The 25077-nt window shown below is 37.1% G+C and overlaps 1 protein-coding gene across 1 annotated transcript in view; it reads right to left on the bottom strand.

The window, feature by feature from the left end:
- LRIG2 (leucine rich repeats and immunoglobulin like domains 2) overlaps positions 1-24272 on the bottom strand; it is a 57912-nt gene extending 33640 nt beyond the window's left edge. The window contains exons 1-4 of the mRNA XM_075196266.1: positions 23917-24272; positions 2853-2924; positions 2573-2647; positions 1067-1201 (exon numbers count right to left, since the gene is read on the bottom strand). Coding sequence (XP_075052367.1) covers positions 1067-1201; positions 2573-2647; positions 2853-2924; positions 23917-24092 — 458 coding nt within the window. The 5' untranslated portion in view covers positions 24093-24272. The remainder of the gene's footprint in view (positions 1-1066; positions 1202-2572; positions 2648-2852; positions 2925-23916) is intronic.
- Between the last annotated feature and the right edge of the window lie 805 nt (positions 24273-25077).

Below are 25077 nucleotides of genomic sequence, written 5' to 3'. Positions count from 1 at the left end.
ATCTTGTCAACCCTGCTTAGAACAAGAGTCGATTAATAAGGAAGTTTAGAAACTTGTGTTTCTTTTTCTTCTGAAACGAAGATGACTAATGATCCTTCAGAACTGCTGCATGAAATTTGCAAATGTTTAGCTGTGGTTCAGTGATGCAGCATGAGATGGTAAATACTAATTTTGGCTGGTTTGATTGAAATACTACAATACACTTGGGGAAAGTATATGCCAAATGCATTTCATTCTTTCCTTAAGTTAAAAACACTCATGCAGTATAAAACAAACTTTCTACAAATTGGAGTAAAAATGGGAATTGATGAAAACTTAGTTCAGTCATTTTCAATGGTTCAATTTGCTTTTGTAAGAGCACAAGTTACTTAATGCTAGTAAAATTAAGGAATACTTTGGAGACCATGTGTTTCTGTCCAATTATTCATTTGCTACTTAAGACATAACTTATTTTATATGTTGTATTTTCATATTTTAAACTTGATAAAGAAAGGGTGAAATGAGCCCTAAACTGCCATAAAATGCTCCAAAATATTTTTTGTTAAGAAATATAGGACAAAGTACTGGTGAATTACTAAAATGTACCCTAACACTGCTAGTAAGCACTTTTTTTTTTACAAAAAATAATAATCATGTTCATCTACTGTATTTTGACAATCCCCTTTAAAACTCAATATTTTACTGATTTGTGAAGGCTTGTAAAACACCAAATAGGCTCAAGTATATTTCCTGTGCTTTCCATTTGTTACATATTATTTTTATTCTCTTAGAAAGGTGCAAATTAATCTGGATAGATAAAAGGAACCAAGCTGACTGCACGCTGTTGTAATTTTTGATTTGAAGGTCTATTTAAGAAAAAAAAAAAAAAAAAAAAAAACAGTAACAAAATATCCATGTGTGTTGCTCCTAAATAAAGATCTTGCAGAAACCCTATCACAGTATTATACGCATATTGCAACAGGACTATTTAATTTCAGTCACACCGTGCCCAAGAAGCATTGAAGAATATTAGGTCACAAAATATTCACATTGCTGTAAAATTGACACAAGCTAACACATCACTCACAAGTACTTCAAAGGAATCCGTGGGAAGGAAGAGCTTTTTATTTCAGTGAGAAGATTGGAGCTCAGGTCTAAGGTTTCCAGTGAAAGATACTGCTGAAGCAAATCTCCATTCAATTCAGAAATTTTATTATGTACGCTGCAAAGATAAAAACACAATATAAAATAATCCACAACTTAATACAAGTAACTGAATAAAACTACAAACCTGCACAATCTTACACAAAGCTAAGATTTAACTAGCCTACTATGAAATGACAGAGTATGTTATTTACCTTCAGAAAATCCTTTGTCACGTTGTTCATGGGCAAAGAGTATGCATGTTAGTTTTTGGGTTTGCTTTTACCTTCTAACTATGTTGCATCTGCACATTAGTACAATGAAAAGTGCACAAATCTCTAGAAAGGAAGTGGGGATAGGGCCAATTTTGGTTGTCTGTCTGCATTTGGAAAGTTTTATGACGGTTTATGCAATTCCCACTATAGCCCAGGAATGAGCGCTGGGGAGAAGAACAAACAGGGGTGATTTTTTTCTATAGTTATTTCTGCCTTCTGCTTCCTCTGCACCAGAGAATTAAAGAAACATTTCTGGGGAAACAGAAGAGAGGCGAGAGCAAGCAGTAGTGGTCAGTCCCTACATAATTTTGAGTGATGTTGCTCAAGTACCACAAGATACTAATTGGCCACTGTTGAACAACTACAGGCCAATGTTGCAACCCTTAAATCACCACTAACTAGATCTACCACCAGAAAGACAATGGTTTGAATGGTGAAAGGTGACGGCAGCAGAAAAGTGAGCACTGGTGCCAATACTGGTCAAAACTAGTACTGTTGCTGTATTTTATTAGGCATTATGGACACCGATGACCTTTTAGTGGGCAATACTACTTTCTGCTGGTAAATAATGGGCATTACAGTTTTGTACGAAATGTTTTCAAAGTGTAATTGCTAAAGTGTGACAAGGCAGAAGCAATTAAGCTTATAAACGCTAACACTTTTCCAGCTAGAAATGCGCTAGCATGCAAAGCACTTGACACCATCCATGCTGGACATTCCTATTACTGCTGGCATAAAATTGGGTATTCGTACTAAAGATGCCATTTTATTGGGCATTATTCCTGTCATTACCGGTCAGGACCCATTAAAGAGCACATAACTGCTATTAAGGTCTGTTTATTTATTCACCTCAGCGACATATGTGGACCAAGCTGTGTAGAAATTAATACTTCATGTGGCCTTGATGTGGTTAAACACAAAAGTCTAAATTTTGTTTTATGCAGGCGCATACTGCAATCATGTATGTACCCCAATACACAATTGAAGCTCCCAAAATAGTGGAAAGCTGTAATATGCACAGAGGCTGGAATGGCATTTTTCTATCTAATGCATTGAAGCACTAGATAAAAAAGGGTAGAGATGGGCAATTGCAGGACTCCACTTATCTCTACATAGGTATATTAAATATATGTGGCAGCACATACAAAATTAAACAATGTTTTAATTATACTTACAGTGATAGAAGAGTGATGTTAGATGTTGGCTCTCCAAGGTGAGGTATTGCAGTTAACTCATTATAATTCATTTTCCTGGTAGGGGAACAAACAGGTCCTCATCAGTGAAGTAATATTATTTAGAGGTAAAAAAACAAGATTTCTGTAAATGTTATAAGATCTAGTTTTAAACAGTATACAAGTCCCACAAAGTAAATATCAAAATACTTCTGCAAACACCTCTCAAACCCCTTCAACTACACAGGTCTGTCTTTAGCAGGGAAATAAAAGTAGAACTTACACTTCTTGCAGAGAATACAATTCTGGCACAAGGCTACTGTTGGAAACAGTCAACCAATTGTGGCTAACCTCCCTAAAGGTAAAAAGGAAGAAAAGTTCCAGATCAGTTACTTGTGTCGCAGAACCGCCTACCACTTAATACAGGTAACAGTATTTCATGATTAGTTGTCATATTACATGCAATATGCCAGCAGTCCACTTACATTTGCATTCCAAAATATAATTTTCAATTGCAATCATAGCTGGTAGAGCACATCACAAAAACACAAGGAAGTAAAATTTTCATCTTTGCTTTGCCCTTTTTTGAAGAATAATAATCTTGTGAAATGAAAATTACTCAAATGAGAGCGCCAAGGGATGAAAAGGCCTCCTCCATGGAGGGTTGTAGGCCTTTCTCAAAATACTTCATTCATTTCACAGAAAATTAAGATATAAAAATATAACTAGCAAAGTTTATCCACTTTGAATTACAATATATAACAATTATTTATTTTTTTAGCATTTTTGGGTTAAGAAAAGAAAAAAGTCCAAGTTCTGACTTCCAGGGTTCCACACAGCATTTTTAAATCTTCCATACTCTCCAACAGCACTGTATCAAGTCCCCCTTCTATCATCACTGCTCCACACTTAGAGAAACCAGATTATCTTCTTCATCATGACCAATACATCCAATTCCTGCATCATTATCAAGTTAATAGCAGCCTTATCAGGGTTGATCTCAGAGACATTCTAAGAGCTTCACCGAGACTTTCATACATCTGCAATTAGCAGTGATGAAACATTAAGTGATCACACGGTTTCTAGAACAGAGAATAAAGTGGGGCATAGAACATTGCTAATGTGCCAGGGAAGAGAATACTATGGTGGTGACCCGGATGGGTACCAAGCATATGGATTCCATGGAGGATGCGTGCAGTACATAAAAATAGTAAAAGAAAAGAAAAATTATACATCTAGATATCCTTCTTTTACTATTTTATATATTTGCCTTTACACATGTCTCTTCCCTGGGATCTTATACTCTGGCACCCTACCCCCTGACGCTCTCATATCTCTTGGGATACTATCCACTGACACTCTCCCTGTTTTCTGTTTAACATACAATCAAGATAAAAGATATGATTTGTTGTTTTTTCATTAACACAGTGAAAGTGATTTTTTTTGCATGTTGTATTAAATAAAAAAACAAAAAAAACAAACCAGGAATAAAATTAAAAATTTCTCAAACAATCATACCAGGAAATACTAAGTATAATGCATACTGTAGAGTAACTATTAACCTGAAATAAGATTTCCTTGTGAAGAACAAGAATCTTTGAGCATTCTGCAGTCATGAATTTCTGGGAATAGAAAACATGATGCAAGAGTGTAGACAGGATAGAAGATTTCGAGAGGCCACCATTGATCATGTTTTGCCTACACAACAAACTAAGATTATTGTACTAGATCTGCAGTACAACCTACAAATCATTACAAGTATCTTTCACCAAGCCACTCAGTGTACTGCAGATATTACTTATGAGCTACCATTTCTGGCTTTTAAATGGTCTACATATGATAACGGAAATATATGTGCCTCCCTCCTCCCCTAACCAGGGATTTTATTTTTCTCCTCAGTCACTTAAGACACACTCACCGTGTTTCCTGATTCCATACATAGCTAATACAATTGTGGTTTGTTCTTATGACTCAGAGAAAATGTTTAAGAATTAAATGCCACAATCAGCCTAGCATTACTGTGTCTGGAAGAAGAGCAAGTTGATCATTCTATATTGACAGGCTGTAAATGAATTGACTAAATATTTCACAAGCAAGAAGAATCCATGTGTGCCGCAGAATTTTAGAGAAGGGCATCATGTAATCTGCTATGCATCTCAGTGAGATCATCCAGTTCCCTGCAGAGAAATACAGAGAATTCTCCTAGTGAAAAAGTAGATCATTCATATCCATTCCCATTTAAACCATCAGACCACTCTTTAACTAGATCTACAATATAAAAGAAATAAAATGATATAGAATATACACACTAGTTTGTATAAAAAAAATACACATACAGAGGTAGGCAGTTCAAAAAACATGCAAAAAATAAATAAAAAAACAACTGGGTAACCGATGTACACCAAACATCCTAAAAAAAAAGGGCTTCCACACAGGTGTGTGTTGGTCATGCATTAATTAAGCAACAAAAAAAATCCCAGCATGGTCAGGGTCATGTATATAAATGTTTGACTGCCCTGGATGTCTATCATTGTGGTCAAAATTGCTACAAGTGAGTTTGGGAAAAAAAGAGGTGATTGTTGGGGCGCAATTGGCAGGAACTTCAGTTTAACAAGTCAGCACGACTTGTTAAAGTTTCATGAGCAACTGTGTCTAAGATTATGTCATATGGAACGCAGAGGGAAGAACATCAGCAAAGGGTAACAATGCATGGAAGTATATATTTCCAACTCATTATATCCATGCATTCATTTGAAGTGCAAGGCAAAGCAGGAAACCACAGATGAACGAACTGCAAATTTCAGCCTGCTGTGCGACCGGCCAGTTCAATAGCAAAAATGGGGTCTTACAAGGAGTCCACTAACGAGGAAATCAAGGTCGGGTTTCAGTGCACTGCTCATCACACCTAGCAATGCACATTTTTGAGCTAACTGGAACAAAGAGTATAGACAATGGACTACCAAGCAGTGGACGGTAGGAGCAATGTTTAATTGAGATTCTTAATAATTTTCTCAGACAGACTAGTGCATGCTTGGAGTCAACCTAAAGAACTTTATATGATCCTGAGGGCTGCCTATTTTTTTTTTTTTTTTTTTTTTTTAAACAGTGAAGGGTTTTGTTGGTTCCATAATGTGGCAAGGCATGTTTCCCTAGCATGGTTGTGATGCAGACATTTCCTAAGGCAAGGACAATGCTAAATTAATAGTCTATATTACTGAGTGATCATCTTCACCCCACCATGTTGCAGCATTACTTTTCTGATAAAAGAGGTGTCTAGGATGATGACTACCCCATCCATAAAACATGTTTGGATGCCTAAAGGAATGATGATCTATACACAGATGTTATCCTTATGTCATTGCCTTCTCAATCACCAGATCTGAACCAAATTGAACATTTATGGCATACTCGGGAACTATGTCTCAAACATCCATAACCAGGCATCAGGTTAGTGACTTTCATGTAGAACAGTGTTTCCCAAAACTAGTCCTCATGGACCCCTAACAATACATGTTTTTCAGGTCACAAGTGAAATAATGATACCACCTGTGGATCTTTCAAAATGTGTCAGTGTGACAGGATGGGCCGCTTATGCCACCCTGTCTGTTGTTGCTGGGAACCAGCTGGACGTACTTTGCCCACATTCCCTTTCGTTATCCCAAATGCGCCCTCTAACCGCAATAGGGGGGGCTTACAAATGCTGCCACCACTGGACTCCTTGCCGGCATCCAGTACCGGGTTTCTTCTGGGTAACTGACGCTGCTAGTGTACCCCCATTACTGGTGTACCTGGGTTGGTACCCCTGACCTCATCCTACGGATCATGGTTGCTGTGGATGGATCCCCCCTGGCCTATCGTACTGGTCAGAGCTGCTGGGTACAGGCAGAGCGGTGGTACTGGGAAGCTGGACCCAAATCTCAGAACAGCCAGGAACGGATTAGAGTTGGGTCTAATCTGTAGGTCACAGGGATAGACAAGTTTCCAAGTTTTGATGCAAGTGATGTTTATTTGCTCACCCTGTTTGAAGGTATTAGTGAGCAGGTCAGATGAAATAAGAACAACAACTTTCAATACAAAACAGGGCTTTTTATACAGTTCTGGACACAGCCTCACTGGGTAAGCCAGCCCCCTGAGGTCTGAGCTATTTTTAGAATCAGGATGCAATTTGTTTACCCAAACATGAGTTTAGATGCATTGCAAAGCTAAACATATTTACACTTATCTGTGATATCATAAAACTTGCTGTGATTTCCTGCATCTTGTTTTAGACACAGGAAATCTAACAGCAAGTCTAATCTTCCTGTGCCTTCAGGTGCTGGACCCTCACACAAAGGTCTAATTAACATAAGATTAACATGGGTCCTTTCTTCAGACAGTTGCAGAATGCATTCACAAAGAAAAGTTACAGAACTCCAAACAAGTCATTTCCCTACAAAAATACACACAAAAAAAAAAAAAATTACTCAACAAGGGCTTATTGCATCAGGTATATACCTCAGAAATAATGCATTTCCTCTAGCAAAGTTAAAACAAAAAAACAAATTTCTTCCCCTGATCTCAGAAATAAAGATATTTTGTTTACCAAAATACACACTATCAAAAATAAAGTACATTTGCAATTATATAAATAAGCGCCATGCGCTATTTCCTTTATATAAATTTATACCATAAGTTATTTATAAGTTATCCAGTCACAGTAAGTAAGCAGTGAATACACCTGTGCTCCAGCAAGATAGTAATAGTATTAGTATGTATATGTATATGTGTATATGTATATATACATACATATATATATATATATATATATATATATATATATATATATATATATATATATATATATATATATATATATATACACATACATACATACATATACATACATATATACACACATACATACACACACACTCTAAGACAAGCACTGTTAGGGGCCCTTGAGGACTAGGTTTGGGAAACACTGGTGTAGAAGAAAGAGGAGTCTTGTATATATTGGAGATTCAACAGTATAGTATTGATTACTTACGATTGACAGAACTCAATATACATTACAAGCAGGTCAGCATTACCGATTGTTGGCAACAGTATAATGAGTGGAAAGTTGGAGCCAGAGCCTGTGGGATACCAATATGGTAATTAGGCGGAGACTCATACTATGATGTGCAATTAGAGCAAAGTAAGAGAGAGTGGCATTCTTTTTAGGTTGAGGCCTGGTGCCAGCATCCTAGAACATACATGCCCAGTTCCAGACATTTGTAGACTGTTATCCTATATAAAGATTGTCAGACCCAGACATTAAAAGTAAGCCCAAAAATGATGCTACCATACCTATACTCTCTGTTGGGGGGTGGTGAAACATGGCTTGGTACTCAGAATTTCATTTGCACCATATATAATGCTTGGCATTCAGGCAAATAGTAGCACTTAAATCTCTTCAGACCACAAGAATTATAGCTGCATCTATGCAGTATCTTCTAGATTCAATTTTAAAGACTTTTTGGGGGTATAGATATGGATATTCTTTTCAGGGTTCTTGTGGCCATCCCATGAAGGCATAAAGGCCCATAATGTTGAGCACTGTGGAACTTTTTGACCCATGTATATTTTCTGCCTTAAGACCACCTAAATGCAGGAAGACATTTGTTTCATTTTCAAATACACACAATTTGGCGCATCTCCACTACCATGATCTAGATCCAATGAGGATTTACTTAACAAAATAAACCGTTGTTTGAAAAACAGATTTTAATGTTACTGATCCATATTGAGAAAAGATGCAGCTTCAAAGAATCGTGGACTATGGGGTACCATCTGCTCAAAAGCAACATAAAATAACCCACATCATAAAATATATTTATTTTATGAGCACATGTAAAAGCAAATAAAAACCAGAACTGAAGACAAACTAATTATACATCATGACTAAGTGTTTACTGCAATTTTTTTGTGAAACTTAATATACTGCAAATATAGAAAAGATATTTCTTGTACAGATTAACATGGAGGATTTCCACCTTTGGACAACTTTTATTAGTGTGATTGTGTCCTCTTATAACTTTAATATTGCATTATCATTTTGGCTTCTATTTTTTGTGCTTGTCACCAGTTTCTTTGGAAACGACTCCACTCTGCACATTAGATACTGTTATACCACCCCATGCTCAGAGGATGCCTTTGTGTAAATTAGGGGGCATAAATAAAACTGCTGACAGAAAAACAATTAAGGTGTGTGGTGGGTTGCAGCATGAGCACACCCCCTGTTCAGTGATAAAACTTTGAGTCTCTGGAATTCATAACCCACTTCATATACCAGCTATCAATTTTTGCCATCTTCACCCATTTGGCTGCACAAGGACTCCTAGACTACAGCAATTTAAAGGATAGTTTACAAAAGTACCTCTCTGTTACTTCTTTTAGCTTAAACGAGAGCATGCCTCACAGCACAGGGGCTATATGAGTGTTAATACGTATGTTAACTATCCGAGTTTGTATATTGGTCCTGTCTTTAACTGGGTTTTCCTCTAGGTTTTCTCCCACAGCACAAAAGCACGTTCACACGATATACTTCAATCTTATTTCACCGTTTTTAACTCTTTCTGCCCACCCTCACTATCTACCGCAAGTAAACTATTACTTTCTCTCATTCAGGTATGCAATAATTTATAGAATGTCCCTTAAACCAAAGTTACTGAATATTTTACACTTCAGCACTCAGAATTGTTCAACTGTTTTATTCCACTACTCATTATTATTTCACACACCCCTAACAGTCTATAGCTTTTCTTTTTAACTTCTACTCTGAATAACCCAGTTTTTGTAGAGCTTACACAATCTCCCATAATAGATAAGTGCATTACTACGTCTGCAAATATTTTAATAAATAACACTTACTGATGTAACCAATAATGCAACCGTCATGTCCAAAATCAGCTAAAACAATTCTAATACTCATGCACCTTTCTATTGTATTTCTTTCTACTGTAGACTATACACCTTCCGCTCGATGAAGTTCAAGTTACATTATACAAATGCTGTTCACTCTGCAAGTACAGTGTATAAGCAGCAAGGGCTCTATTCCCTAGGTCTGAATTACACTCCGCTTTACAATGTAACTCATACTCAACTTGCAGTTACTGTAAAGAATGTACTTTGATAATACAATAACTACAGTTATGGCCAAAAGTTTTGAGAATGACACATCTTTTACAAACTCTGCTACCTCAGTTTTTTATTATGCCAATTTGCATACACTCCAGAATGTCATGAAGAGTGATCAGATGAATTGCAATTCATTTCAAAGTTGTTCTTTGCCATGACAATAAACTTTATCCCAAAAACATTTCCACTGCATTTCAGCCCTGCCAGAAAAGAACTAGCTGACATCAGGTCAGTGATTCTTTCATTAACAAAGGTGTTGACTAGGACAAAGCTGGAGATCACTCGGTCATGCTGATTGAGTTAGAATGACAGACTGAAGCACCGCCTTCCTTTAAAAGCTTCAAAACCATGGCTATCTGCAAGGAAACACGGGCAGTCATCATTTCTTTGCACAAAAAGGGCTTCACGGGCAAGGATATTGCTACTAGTAAGATTGCACCTAAACCAACCATTTATGGGATCATCAAGAAATTCAAGGAGGTGCAAAATTTGTGAAGAAGGCTTCAGGGCACCCAAGAACGTCCAGCAAGCGTCAGGACCGTCTTTCTAAAGTTGATTCAGCTGCAGGATCGGGGCAACACCAGTGCAAAGCTTGCTCAGGAATGGCAGCAGGCAAGTGTCAGTGCATCTGCACGCACAGTGAGGCAAAGACTTTTGGAGGATGGCCTGGTGTCAAGAAGGCCAGCAAAGAAGCCACTTCTCTCCAGGAAAAACATCAGGGACAGACTGATATTCTGCAAATGGTAGAGGGATTGGACTGCTGAGGACTAGGATAAAGTCATTTTCTCTGATGAATCCCCTTTCAGATTGCTTGGGGCATCTGCAAAAACGCTTGTCCGGAGAAGGAAAGATGAGTGCTATCATCAGCCCTGTGCCAACAGTAAAGCATCCCGAGACCATTCATGTGTGGGGTTGCTTCTCAGCCAAGGGAGTCGGCTCACTCACAATTTTGCCTAAGCAACTTCTCCCAACCATCCAATAACAGTTTGGTGACAAACAATGCCTTTTCCAGCATGATGGAGCACTTTGCCATAAGGCAAAAGTGATAAGTGGCTCAGGGTTCAAAACATCGAAATTTTGGTTCCATGGCCAGGACACTCCCCAGACTTTAATCCCATTGAGAACTTGTGGTCAATCCTCAAGAGCGGGGTGGACAAACAAAAACCCACAAATTCTGAAAAACTACAAGCATTGATTAGGCAGGAAAGGGCGACCAGTCAGTCAGTATCTGGCCCACAAGTTGATTGACAGCATGCTAGGGCGAGTTGCAGAGGTCTTCAAAAAGAAGGATCAACACTGCAAATATTGACTCTTTGCATGAACTTAATGTAATTGTCAATGAAAGCCTTTGACACTTATGAAATGCTTGTAATTTTACTTCAGTATACTATAGCAATATCTGACAAAAAGGTCTAAAAACACTGAAGCAGCAAACTTTGTGAAAACAAATACTTGTGGCATTCTTACAAACTTTTGGCCATGACTGTACAGGTTACCTACTTCAGAGAGCTTAGCCTTCACATAAGCATGAATGTGATTATTAACAATGCTGGTGAAACAGACATTTTTTACAATTCATATATGTGTACCAGTTCTGTACTACAGTTTAATGGAGAGGAGGACCTCCTATGGACTGGCAGGATTTGATTTGACCAATTACTGACAACCCAGGGTTTTGAGTATTATATTCTATATAAACAAATTAGAATTTGGTTACCAGTGCAAGCAGATTAATTCACTGGTGTATGATGTGATATAATATGACTAGTTGCAGGTTACTGCAGGGTCAGAGTTGAGAAACCCTTAACTAGGGCAAAACTTCTATGAAGGTGGGTATTGTATTTACTTTTAGCAATATAAAAATGTACTTACATTAAGTTATCAGCTAATAAAATCACCATTGGCAGCATCTACAGTGTGCACAATGGATTAAAAAAAAATTAAAAAAAGGAAAATTCCCTTACGGGAAGAAAAAAAAATAAGTTTTCATCATCTCATCCTGAGCTGGTGCCATAATACAAATTTAGATATCTTACTTTGTTACTTGCAATGCTTAATCCTAAAGTGACTTGAGACAAGGCATAGTAAGGTTTAAAATAAAGATTTATTTTCTATCAATAAAGAAGGAATACAAGATATCAAACAAGCAGCCAGAGGCACTTTTCTAGGCTGCACCTCTGAGAACTGCAGCATTGTTAACTACTAACTTGCTTTTCAAATAATGCAAAATTGGAATAAAGTATTTATCTCAAGCTCTGTTAAGCTACATGTCGCATGAATGAAGATTTAAGTAAGAGCTTCTATATGTATCTGAAGCAGCACCGTGGCCAGGTATACAATACCCAATTGTGCAGCAATGATAGAGCGACTTTATTCTGGCCAGAGAGCTCTACTTACAGTCTCTCCTGAACAATCTAAAGCCTCTGGCAGACACCGCCACTCATAACCTATTGCAGAAAGAGATACCTGAAAGCCTCTTAGAAAGGTCTTATTATGGATTAACTAAAACCAGATGTCTGTGAACCAAGTATGTGTCCATAATTAAAATACTATGCAGTCTCTGCAGAGTGCTTTACAGGAAGCAGACAAGCATTTCGAGGAGAAATCCGTTTGCCTCTGCAACAACTCCAGTCTGATTGGTGAAGTGACAGCCTGTTATGCAGACCCTGGCTCATCTGTCTATGTGCTTGGGGGAAGGGTTCTAAAAAGGAGTTCTCAGCAATTTGCTGCAAGGAACTGAGCAATTGATTTCAACTTGAAAAAGCTTCTTAAACATCTGACAATTGTCACCTTGTGTTATTTACTACCCAACTGAATACAAACTGCTGCAGCTGGTAAGGATAAAAATACTTCAATCTAAACTATTTCCATTAAATTTACCTGCCTCTGTTGGGAAAAAAAAAAAAAAAAGAGATCTATTACAGATCTTCTCTGAAGTTTGAGGTCATAGAACTGTATATGATGCTCCCTGATCTGTCATTCACCTTGCTAAGACCACCATGTGCACTGCAACAATATCTGTCTATAAAATGTCAATCTCTGTTTCTCTGCCACCCGTATTCACTGTGTTCCATGATCATAAATTCACTTTGTAAAGAGGTTGGTTCACTTAATGTTACCTTATAAGCCCACCCTATTCTTGTGCTGAAGGAGATGCATTGCAAATGTGCATAGGACATGTTAAGCAGTGCATTCTCAGGTAGGAAAGGTCATGGTCAATTGGCATACAGAGTATGCCATTTGACCCTTTTTTATTTAGACAGGATGACCACCTACCTCTTGGTATTTTCTAGTCTAGTCTGATCATACATTTATCCAGGTGGAATAGTACTGAGCATGCCTCTTATGTATACTTACACCACAGGCATTAAGGATTATTGGGAGGAACAAAAAAAAAATAAGATTTAAAATGAAATGAATGTAGAAGACATAAAATGGGCACAGATACAGATATACTGCATACAATGTTAAATACAGGATTCAATTCAAGCTAGGGAACATCTGGTTCTGATTTACAAAACTTCACATTATTTGTCCTGATTTAGAATAGCTTAGCAATGTTGAACCCTCATTTTTAAACATTCCCCTGATCAACGGCAATCTGGCCTTTGGCAGAACCACTTATCTAACTGCAACCAAATGTGCACCGGACTTGGACTACGCAAGCAAAGGATTTATAGTCATCAAAGCCCATGCGATTTTCCTCCATACACTGCTAGATAAAATGAGATTTACTTTTCCATCATTGAAATATCAGGCTATTCTTTGCACAGTTTTAAAATCCACATCATACTTGTAGGTCATGCCAAATATAAGGTCATCAAATAGTAAAAAAAAAACAGGATACACACAAATAATCTCCTAGTGGCCCACATTATATATATATATATATATATATATATATATATATATATATATATATATATATATATATATATATATATATAACATTTAGTTTTTCACCAAAAATCAACTTAAATAAATATGGACAATATAAGAAAAGAAAAACAAACCAGAACTAGTTTTGTACTAGGCTACTCCAACTGCTATACAAGGAGAGAGTGACCTCCTTATACAACAAGCACAGTAAACAAAAAAATAAGGAATAGTACAGCGCTGAGAGCAGTATAAGTCCTATTATACGTAAATCTTCAACGCATATAAATATAAAATGTGTTATATGATCACACATAAAAACACATGCATTGCTATAGAACACAGAATTCACTGCCGTCAATCAGATAACTAAATGGCATCTCAATAAAACATGACCTGTATACACTTTATAATAGCCTAGGCAGTCTAATGGATAAACAATACTGCTTCGACCATAGAAGCACTCAGTAAAGCTGTTCTTTGTAAGAATATTATATCCAATCGAATGATAATATATCAAACTGAAGATATTCCCTCCTTGGTGAAGTATGAAGATGCACAAAACAGCAATGCAGACTCCCACATTATCTAACTACTGGCTCTTACTCGGGAGTCCAAAGTTTGATTCTGATGCTGGAGGAAGTGGAAAAGAAGAGCATTTATTTATTTTTATGGATTACTGGGTGTGATATTGTTTATTATCTAATGGGTACCCTCAAGTGGTACTTCTTTATTAATCTAACCAAACAACATTTATGGAGAATTCACAATGATCCTAAAACATTCTAGAGAGCAACAATTAATAAGAGCAAAATAAGGGAGGTTGGCTGTATTGAGAAGCTAGTCGTAGTTGAATAGAGTGGAGAAGTATTAAGTAAAAGGAATGTGTGTTCGTAGAGCTTGTGGGGTTTAGGCATCTTTGGCATAACTGAGGCACAGGACAGGCAGCAAATTAGTTTATAAAAGGGATTAGTGTCACAAAGTAACTAAATGAGAAATTCATCTACAAGCGCTAATTTCTCAATGCACAACCCTATACCCAAGACCCACATGTTCAAGGGATACTCATATCAGTATACAAGTTTGTGGTGCAGGATCTTCTCTCTGGCTGGTAGCCTGCATAACTGTCAAAGTAAACTACAATGAGGCTAACTGGGCAAATCCTGTCAATCAGCAATACTTATGGTTGCCAGACTCGGAGAAGTAACAATTATATGGGATGGCAGGGGGAAGAATTTAGCATGGAACTTTAAACTGGTAGGTCCGATAGTGGTTGTATCTCTTCCAGGTCTGCTACTTAGCCTGAATGATACTCATGCATTCTAGTCAAATCAAGATACTTAAGGTCTTAAAAAGGTTCTTGTCATGCATTTGGGCCTAGCCCAGGCCTCCTCAGGGGAAGATCGTTACTTCCCGACGCAAGCGCCCTTTTTAATGTGTGTTCATGAGGTAAAATTACCTCACGAAAATGAGTTTGACCCCTCAACTCGTAAATTTAGCCTTTACTACCCCTCCCACGGGGGGGGGGGGAGGGGGGATGATGGAAGTTAACTGACTTGACTATTTTTTGTCAAATAATGTCAGTATACCAAATTTCAGGTCAATTGGATGAGCCCTTTCTGAGAAAATAGTTTTTTCCACACACACACGCCTCTACACGTGTGTTCATGAGGTAAAATTACCTCACGAGTTTGAGCCCTACCAAATTTCAGCCCTTTTTGAAAAAATTTTCCCACACACACTAAGAATTTAGTAGGTCAGTGTATAACTCTGCCCAGCAGGTGGCGCTGCAACTTTTTATTTATTTATTTATTTTTTTCACACACACACACACACACACACACACACACACACAGCAACAGTTCCATTTATACTACTATGAATAAAATATTGGACCTTCATTAGCTAGATACAAGAAAATATACTGTGAAAAATGACTTAATGAGCACGCTATTTGTTGATGCAAGTTACCCAATTCAAATTTTAATTAACTTACATTTTGTTAAAATATGAAACCTATACACAGATGCTATTAGAACCAAATATTTAGGAGTAATATTTATAGAGCTAAGCCGACTACTGCGTTATACATTCATTTGTTTACCAAGTTATACACATTTGTGAAGGCAACAAAATGCTTTTATTTTTGAAAGAAACCATTTATTTTAGCAACATACGCTATATAACCTTACCTGGCTTTAAACTCTCTCCCTCGGATCTATTAAATCCTATTTTAAGAACAGCTTAGTAACTAGGATATGTAGATCATTTCTGCTGGAGCAAGAACCGTGAATGGGTCTTAAGAGCATGTTTGAACACAACAAATATTACTGCCGAGGCCTAGTGTCACCTAAAATCCCTTTAGGGCTCTCTTAGCTATAATGAATGTACCGTATATACTCGAGTATAAGTCGACCCGAATATAAGCCGAGGTACCTAATTTTACCACAAAAAACTGGGAAAACTTATTGACTCGAGTATAAGCCTAGGGTGGGAAATGCAGCAGCTACTAGTAAATTTCAAAAATAAAAATATATATATACAATCTATAAAAACAAATGTATTGTTCCCAGACTAGATAAATAAATAGGATGATTGACTGGTGTAGCAATACCAACATGTAATATATCACAAAGGATATATAGGAGATGCAGACCTCAATAAACAGTACTGAAGGGAATGGTGGTATATCCGGAGGCTCCAAACTGTATAGGACATAACAATAAGTAACAATGCAGAGCAGTGTTGGAGTGTATAACTCACGATTTCTTGATAGCAGTTCTCAGTCCGTCCGCGGTATTCCTTAAAGACTGCAAGCAAACAGATGGGGTGCGCTGACTATAATAGCCGTCCAGACACAAAGTCTTTTGAAGGAAAGTTCCTAGCTCCGTTTGGTCCTACCACTCCAATAGCGCTGGTTGAAGTAGTGATTCCATTCTTCAGACGCGCCTGTGCAGGAGGTTCCTGACGTCCCGGCTGTTACTGATTTCCTCATGTCTCACTAAACAGGCTGTCAGTGCAGTCCAGCGCTGCCGCGGCAGAGGATGAATGGGATGTGAAGCGATGAAGCGATGAATGGTAAATGAATCATCGCTATACCACCATTCCCTTCAGTACTATTTATTGAGGTCTGCATCTCCATCACCCGAGTATAAGCCGAGGAGGGCTTTTACAGCACAAAAAAAGTGCTGAAAAACTCGGCTTATACTCGAGTATATACGGTACTTCAGCAGAACATTTATTATGGATTTATTTATTTATGCAGAGTAATAAAGATTTTAACTAGAAGCTATCTACATAGACAAACCCACAAATATAATCATTTTTGATAATAATAATCTAACTGTGAATTAGCAATATCTGACAATATATTGCCATGCTTAACACAGGCTTCATATTTTAGCTTCCTAAACAATTTTGTTTGAAAATCAAACACAGCCAGGCTTAGAAAGAATGTGTTCTAAAAAACTAAAATCTCTTAGCAAATTGATTATACTCTAGTAGGGCTACATGGTAGATTTTAGCTTGGGTTTTCAGTTGTTACAAACGGTAGCAAAATATTCTTCACCATGTAATTTTATTTAAAAAAAAAATGTAATGAGAATTTTTATTGATACATTATATAAGCAATTAAAAATGTAAAGGAAAATGCTAATAGTACCATCTGAGATTGGGGGGGGGGGGGGGTGAAATGGACTCATAAGCGCTACTCACTTAATTGATTGGCAAATATTTTTATAGGTTTTTACTGATTGTTGCCAACCATAGTTAAGATCATGATACGCTCTTCAGGTTGAAAGGGGATTGATGATTTACTGCAATCATTTCCTTACCGTTTCTATCTGAACGCATGCACTTAAGCCTGAAATGTATATGCATCACTGCAAGTTAATCAGAATGTTGTTTTTCCCTTTTCATAAAGTTCCCTTTGATTAGAAACCATATCATTCTTAAAGCTTTCACAGTCCACTGAAAAGCTATAAAATGTGACCCTTTCACAAGAATGCACAAAAGAGAATCAAGTGGCAATAAAATGACAGTGTCTGTGACTTGCAAAAGTGCAATAAAGAGGCAGCTCTTCTATTACATTTGGTGTCAGCAATTTAAGAGACTAAGCAAGAACACTGCATTGAAATTAAAGGGAAAAATTATTGACATGCTCACCTCTATACACTTTATTACAATAAAGTACACAATATAAATGAGCATTGCCTCAAGCTGTTCTATGCAGCAATCATTGTGCTTCTTATGCTAGCAGTGAGTCAGGTAATAGCAGCAGATCTCTTCATTGTGGGATTAGTGAACTGTATGATTCATGGCGTATGGTTTAACATGATTAGATAGTGGCGTAGAGTGGTACAAATTCTAAAACACAGGATAAATTTATTTTGCAGGGAATGGGAGCATGCAAGGGTATTTAAACGAACAGTAAATCTCAGGGTGCTACTACCTGTGTAGCACCAATGTAGGTCAAATTAAGAGTAGAATGTAACAGAACCAAGATTAAACAGCTAAACGAATTACTATTAAGCAATTCTGCTCATCTAGTCACGTCATTAACCTCCTCATCATTAAGTTAATGTGTCCTATATTTTATGACCAACTTTTAGAGATTAGCTATTTTAAAATTAACTTGGTAAGCTTAAGGGATCTTTACAGCTATAGATATTACACTATTTTTAGGTAATATGTTTGTAATTCCACATAACTAAAACTAGCAAAAGTCTTCCGTAAAGCCATACCCCTGTGTTGTACAAAAGATTATTTAGCTTTGCCATAAACTTATGTTTATGTGTCTAGGTTTAAGTGTATTTTTTATTACAGTATGCTCACTTATTGCCTTTGAAATAAGTGACCAATTTGAAATGTAGATGCTGGGTGTAACCAGAATTCTTCCAGTTGTCCGAGGAAACTACCTCGATCTTAGCAGCTTGCAGATATGCAGCCCATCATCACACCAAGCAATATAAACTACATCAGCTCCATGATGCTTAATTGCCTAAGACAGCAGTATGGGGGCAGTAACGCAAGCAATGGTATTTGCTAAAATACCTATAAAGAGGAATCAACAGATTTCCCCGAGTAGGAAGCCTCCCTAGCAGCCAGTCTAGAAAACCAGCGAGACCCTGGGGGTTCATTAATTTTTAATTGAGCAGGGTCAATAGCCACCATTCTGTGAAACCATCAGTTAGTGGACAGGGAGAGCCACGGAATAAGATTCAGAACTTGTCCAGAGGAGGAGTCCCTGAAAGGAGAACTGAAATGGATCGGGTGCAACTTGCAGAGTGCACATTTTATGAGAGTGTCTAATGAACAATAGATGCCAGGTAGACAATTTATTTATATAAATGACCCTTTTCCCTAAGCATTATATAAAATAGTTTCATTGATGTGACGTTTCTGTAAAAATACAACAACGAATCAGCTAGAAATACTACTAAAATGTATTTCTTTGAATTCCGGTCATGCTTGGATAAAAGGATTCTTCTAGGTGCTTACACTTTCTTAAGAGCAGTTTGCACATTAATAAACCGAAAACATCTTTTGCCCTGCACTGAATTTTATAGAATTTTACACTTTTTTATATTTTTTCAGAAGCGATAAGGCATTCATTTTGCAACATATACAATTAAATATTGCTTAATTTTATGCCCATTGGGTGGTGAAAAAGGTTAAACCACTAAAAAGAAGCTTCTTCCCATAGTTACTTTTGCACAATTAGCACAACCCCAGAAAATTAAATAATGGAGATACCAGATATATAATTTTCACAAAATTTTACATAGCGGATTAAAGAAAAATTATAGGTGCATTTTTTCCTTGCTAATTAAAAATATAAAATGAAACTTGGGAGACCTTGAGGCATCAACCAGTTCAATTAGGTCTCCTCTACTCTCGGCCCTAATAAATCTTATACAGATTTGATCTAAATGCAACTGGCATAACTTATGATCAGATCAATTTTGCATTGATCTATTAAGACTGCTTTGCTTGAGGCACCAGATTCAAATCTCCCATGCATTTAGGACCTTTCCACTTTGCACGAAACGTCACAGGAAATTCCTTTTGACAAATACGGAAGTGCAAAGAACTTGGAATGCCGTATATATTGGTCAGGAATCTACTCCCACAACAGCTATCACAAACAGAGGACTACCATTTTGAGGTGTCCAAGCAGGAGTAAATGTGTTAAATAGAGAGAAAGAAAATCCCAACATATGTCAAATTAAAAAACAGTGTTACTTCCACTGCAGACATATGTGAAAAGGTAAAAAGTTTGGTAAAACACACTGCTGCTACAGAGATTTTGAACAAATTGCTTTATGATGGTCCTGGAGAAAACCAGATCCAAGTGGTTTGTAATGACCAAATTATATATTCCCACAGATTAAATTATATTGTACATTTGTTTTGGGAATGTCTGAAAGTTTTATTGGAGAGTCCTACACAGAAGTCAGCTTTGTGGTTTGCAAGGCTCTGTACTGTATAATTTATTACAACCTAAAAACGAGCACAACTGAAAGAATTTACAAACATACAATACACTTAACTGATAAATTCTGTAAAATAACGTGTATAAAATATCAATTTAACATACAGATTCAAAGAAAAAAATGGAAAAGTTTATACAATTTATTGGGGGTTAGTCCTGTGGGACACTCACCACTACATAAAAAAGTCATCACTGTGGGTGGAGAAAACAGCATAACTGGAGGACTCAGGCTTCTAACAATAGCTTGGGAAAGGGGAGGTGTGTGCGCAGTGAATGTGTCACCACCATCCAATAGATGCTGAATTCACTACACATACACTGCTCCCTAGATTTTTGAATTACTATTTTCACTTTAAATCAGTATAGAGTAATGTTAATAAGTATAGCGGAATTGCTAACTTGCAAAGAGTGGGTTGACCTAAACTGAAAAAAACCCTTTAACACGTGTCCACCCATATGTACAATTATCCTCTCTCAAAAACGATAGTTAAAAAGCTAATCAGGCCCTTCTGTAAAGTTATTTTTTGTGGCAGAGGAAACAATTATGATGTAATCATCTCATTAAATATGACATTTTTATATGTTACTCTAAAAGGTTAAATAGTAAAAGTGAATGGCATGAAGCCATAAGTCTGCCACCAAAAAAACATTAAACAATTATACTTCTTTTTCCAGAAGGCATAGGACAAACAGTGATGGATAAAGCAATAATAGTATAGCACATATGACATGCAGAGCATAGTCTAGTGTGGATAGACTACATCTAGTGCTTAGTTTAACAGCTTTCTTTATGCAAGAATAGCTTGGCCTGTTGATAGATCTTAATATGGTGCTTAATTTTGTACTCTTACAGACATCAGTATGAAAACAGTGTATTCAAAATAGAGTGCCAAAATATAAAGTAATTTTCAAACACTGTACGGGTAACCATTCCTTCAGCGTTAAAATGGTTGAATAAGTTTATATTTATGTTACCATAAGAACGCATTAGCGACACCCATCTTGGTTTCCATTTAATGGAGAGAGGCAATCCACTTTAAGAAGTCACACCCTCAGAGTGATGAAACAGAGTTCACACAGCACCAAGTTACCAGACATAGGAAAGACTATTTTAAGCGTTCCAAGCTGGAACACAAATGAGAGTAAGAACACACTACCACTTGGAACAGAAGACAGACTAACTCTTCCATAAGACTATAGCCACACTGAATGTAAGAGTTTTGGGGCTAGATTTACTAAGCTGCGGGTTTGAAAAAGTGGGGATGTTGCCTATAGCAACCAATCAGATTCTAGCTTTCATTTATTTAGTACATTCTACAAAATGACAGCTAGAATCTGATTGGTTGCTATAGGCAACATCCCCACTTTTTCAAACCCGCAGCTTAGTAAATCTAGCCCTTGGACTTAAATTACACTTTTTTTTTTTTGTCATTAATGAATTTTAGTTTAGTTTTTACTATAGCCAAACTTGGCTTTTGTACACACACACTGATGGAGGGTAAGTTGGCCGTTTTTACGGAATGCAAAAAGGCAGCGTGGTAACGACAGGAGGTAAAAATTCTAAGGGTGCAGTGTCTGCTGTTTTGGATTAACTATCGATTACTGTAGCTGAAACTGTGCTTTCAGATTCATTGTTGCAGACTTTTCCTTAGTACATTGTGCAAAATTGCACAACCTGAAACAACCTGGGTTAATTGAATAGAGACTGATCCATCTTTTGTTGTACAAGGAATATTAACATCACTAATACGCCCTTAATGCACTACATCATATGAAAGTGTTATGGTTTATGTATATGATTTGACCTATTACACCCTGTGAGATTTATTTTATTTGTTTACAGTAGAAATAGTGGGTAAATTACTCAGGATTACATTTAATATAGTAGCTTTTAAGTATGAGATGTCTAGACAATAACTGTCTCTGAAATATGCTGCATTGTACAATTTGGTTACCTATTTGGGCAAATTAACAAAAGGTGCTATCATTTGAATTATCCTAAGACATAATATTGGGAGGCCAACATTTCTACACTGTAGTACTGCAAATAGCATTATTGGTCTTGATACTAATACAATAAGATACTCATCTGCACACTACAGGTGTACCACACCAAGGAATGATAGTAGTATCGTTTTTAAAGACTGCCAGCTACCACTTGAAGTTATGGTTGGAAGACACATCTAGTGCCCATACAATCACATTAAAGATAATAGCCATGTTAACATGCTGGCAAGAATTGGGTGCATTCATATGACAAGCTCTTTACAATAAAAAAAAAATACAGAGGGTACAATACTATTTTGCAGTGACATATGGAATCAATGCTGTCCTCAAAAAAATTCAGAGCTCAAAGCCCATAAAATAAGATTCAATTAACCACCTCAAAGGCAGTAAACCAGCCACACAAAAGCAGATCTAATGTGTCAAATTGGTCGTCTTCCCAGACAATCATTTGTAAATCCTCAAAATCTGATCAAATTTGACTTGGCATAATGGAAAATTTGCTAAGCTGGTGGTCACAACTTACATGGGCGTCAGACAAAAAGGAATTCCCTTTAAACTTGTAGATACTGGTATTTCATCCAATCTTCTTATGAAAATTGACCACAGATCTGGGTACTTAGTGACATAAGTACCATTAGTGTGACTACATACATATTACAGTAAAAAAAAAAAAAGTCCATCTTATATGAATCTCTATAAAAAAAATTGAAATAATGCAGTCAACTGTCAAAAAAAAGGTGACCAGCAACTGGTTTTAAGCTATTTTTTGTCCACATATGCATACATTTTTGGCATGAATGAATGGGCACAGATACATGAAATATCGTGGGAAGGGCATATAATTCAGGATGGGCCAAAATAAAATATGAGCAAAGCAAAATATTCTATATAAAACTATCGACTTAGAAGTTTGAACAGGCCTCAGCTTTGTTTAGTTAATTTAATGTGCTTGTGAAGGTGTGAATTACTCACAGGCTTGCAATTTTCTGTATTCACACAATGCTAGGCAAATCTCAGGAGTTGGTGCTGATAAATATACATTTCCCCAACTTTTTTACATTTTGTTATTAATTGCTGCATTTGAAAAATCAATCATACGTGTAGCTATGCACATCACTGTAAAATATTTACACTTCATCAGTACTATAAAACACAGCCAACAATTATACTCCTACTATGAATTAATTTAGATTTATATATGGCATTCTTGTGTGTTATAGAAGACCAGGTCACTAAATTAATAATACCAACATAAATGCATTACAACCCACATTTCCATTAGAAAATACAAACTTTGTTGAATACTCCAGCTTTTATCACTTGTTATAAACAACATTTATGATAAAGTTAACCAGCCACTTCATCTTGCAAAAAATTTCATATGTCTAACACATTGACATATGAAATGACTGACTTTGAGACACTGGAGTTAAAAATCCAGCTCCCTCACTCCTGATTGTTTATGAATAAACACAGAACATAACTCAAATATAGTTTGTCATTCAACAGTTCCCCCAAAAAATAGATTAGATGATATAAGGTCTATGTAGATCTTACTATCTGAAGGATTAAAGGTTAGTCATAGTAAAAAAAATGTAAAAAATAATGCTTACAATACAAATGACACATACTTCCAAACTGGCAAGGCTATGAATACAAATTCCTTTCAGACGCACTCCGTCTACAAATGCGCATACAGGTAATTCTATGCCTGAACATTACATTTGTAAACAACATAAAGCTCAGGTGAGCTTTCCCAATAATAAAAGTGCACATCATTCTACAATCATTATAAAAGCGATAAATTACTCACAGGCTGGTTATACCCTCTGGTAAAGGCACTGCATGAAGCCGGCCTAGTCTTCTCCTGCTGCAGTCAAGCATCCTCCCTTCGCACACACATGGAGCCGGGCAGGAGGTGTCCGAGGCCGCGGCCCCCATCGCTAAGAGAAGGAGGATCCCCGGGCCGAGCCGCAGAGCACACGCCATCTTTTTTTTTTACCCTCTAGCTCCTCGCCCGGAGCACTCACAATAGCAGTCAGGCCACCTATAAAGCAGGATATCTGGGCAGTACGGTGCGAACCAATATAGTTATCTTCTCCCCGATTATCTGTAGTATCGCCACCAACCTCAATAGCCAACTACCTCCGTCCTCCGTGCCGTGCGCGATTACGTCGCAGACACACAGGGAAGTTCCAAGCGCCATCTTAGTTATGGGCAAGTATGTAAAACTGAGGGAAAATGTCATAGATTGGTGAAACGGATTAATACAGTGTTTTTATCATCTCTTAACTTTGATTTAATTTTACTAATGTTACATTAACATTTATGAACACGCTTTCTACCAGCCTATATTCCTAGTTGGACAAATTAGAGACCACGCCTCGACCAAATCACGCCCGTTCTATGTTTAGACAAGCTTGTTGGCCACACCCGTTTTAGACGCCGAAAACCCTCAATAGCAGACTTTTTTTCCAACTGCCAGGACTGTTGAGTGCGTGTCCCGTTCATACTGTGCCACTCGTGTGCTTGTCAATGTTGGGGTGGTCTAGCATTTAAAAAATGCTAGGAACGCCTTGAAGGACATGGCACACCCCAGCAGTAGATGACAATGCACACTTTATGGGCAGTGTACGGATTGCTCCATGCACTATCCAGAGGAACACAGTTAAAATGCTGCTGGGTATGGCACATTTTTGTTTGCCAACCCCAATCTAAAAGCTAGGCTATAAAACCAACCCCAATCCTGATAATATAAAATAATTTAACAATCCTGGTGGCTAGTGCAGAAAGCAGATGCAAATCCTGGTACCTACAATAAAAAGTAATTATAGTTAATAATTCTGGTTGCTAGTATACACAATACATAACATTAATTAATGGTGACTTCAGTAAAAAGCAGATCAGTAATTCACATGTCTGTAATGTGGTTCAAGCAGTGATCCTTCCACCCTGCTACAATTAAAACAGAAAA

Source organism: Mixophyes fleayi, chromosome 2 (assembly GCF_038048845.1).
Source record: "Mixophyes fleayi isolate aMixFle1 chromosome 2, aMixFle1.hap1, whole genome shotgun sequence".
Taxonomy (NCBI): Eukaryota; Metazoa; Chordata; class Amphibia; order Anura; family Limnodynastidae; genus Mixophyes; species Mixophyes fleayi.
This window is presented reverse-complemented; position numbering and strand designations above follow the sequence as displayed.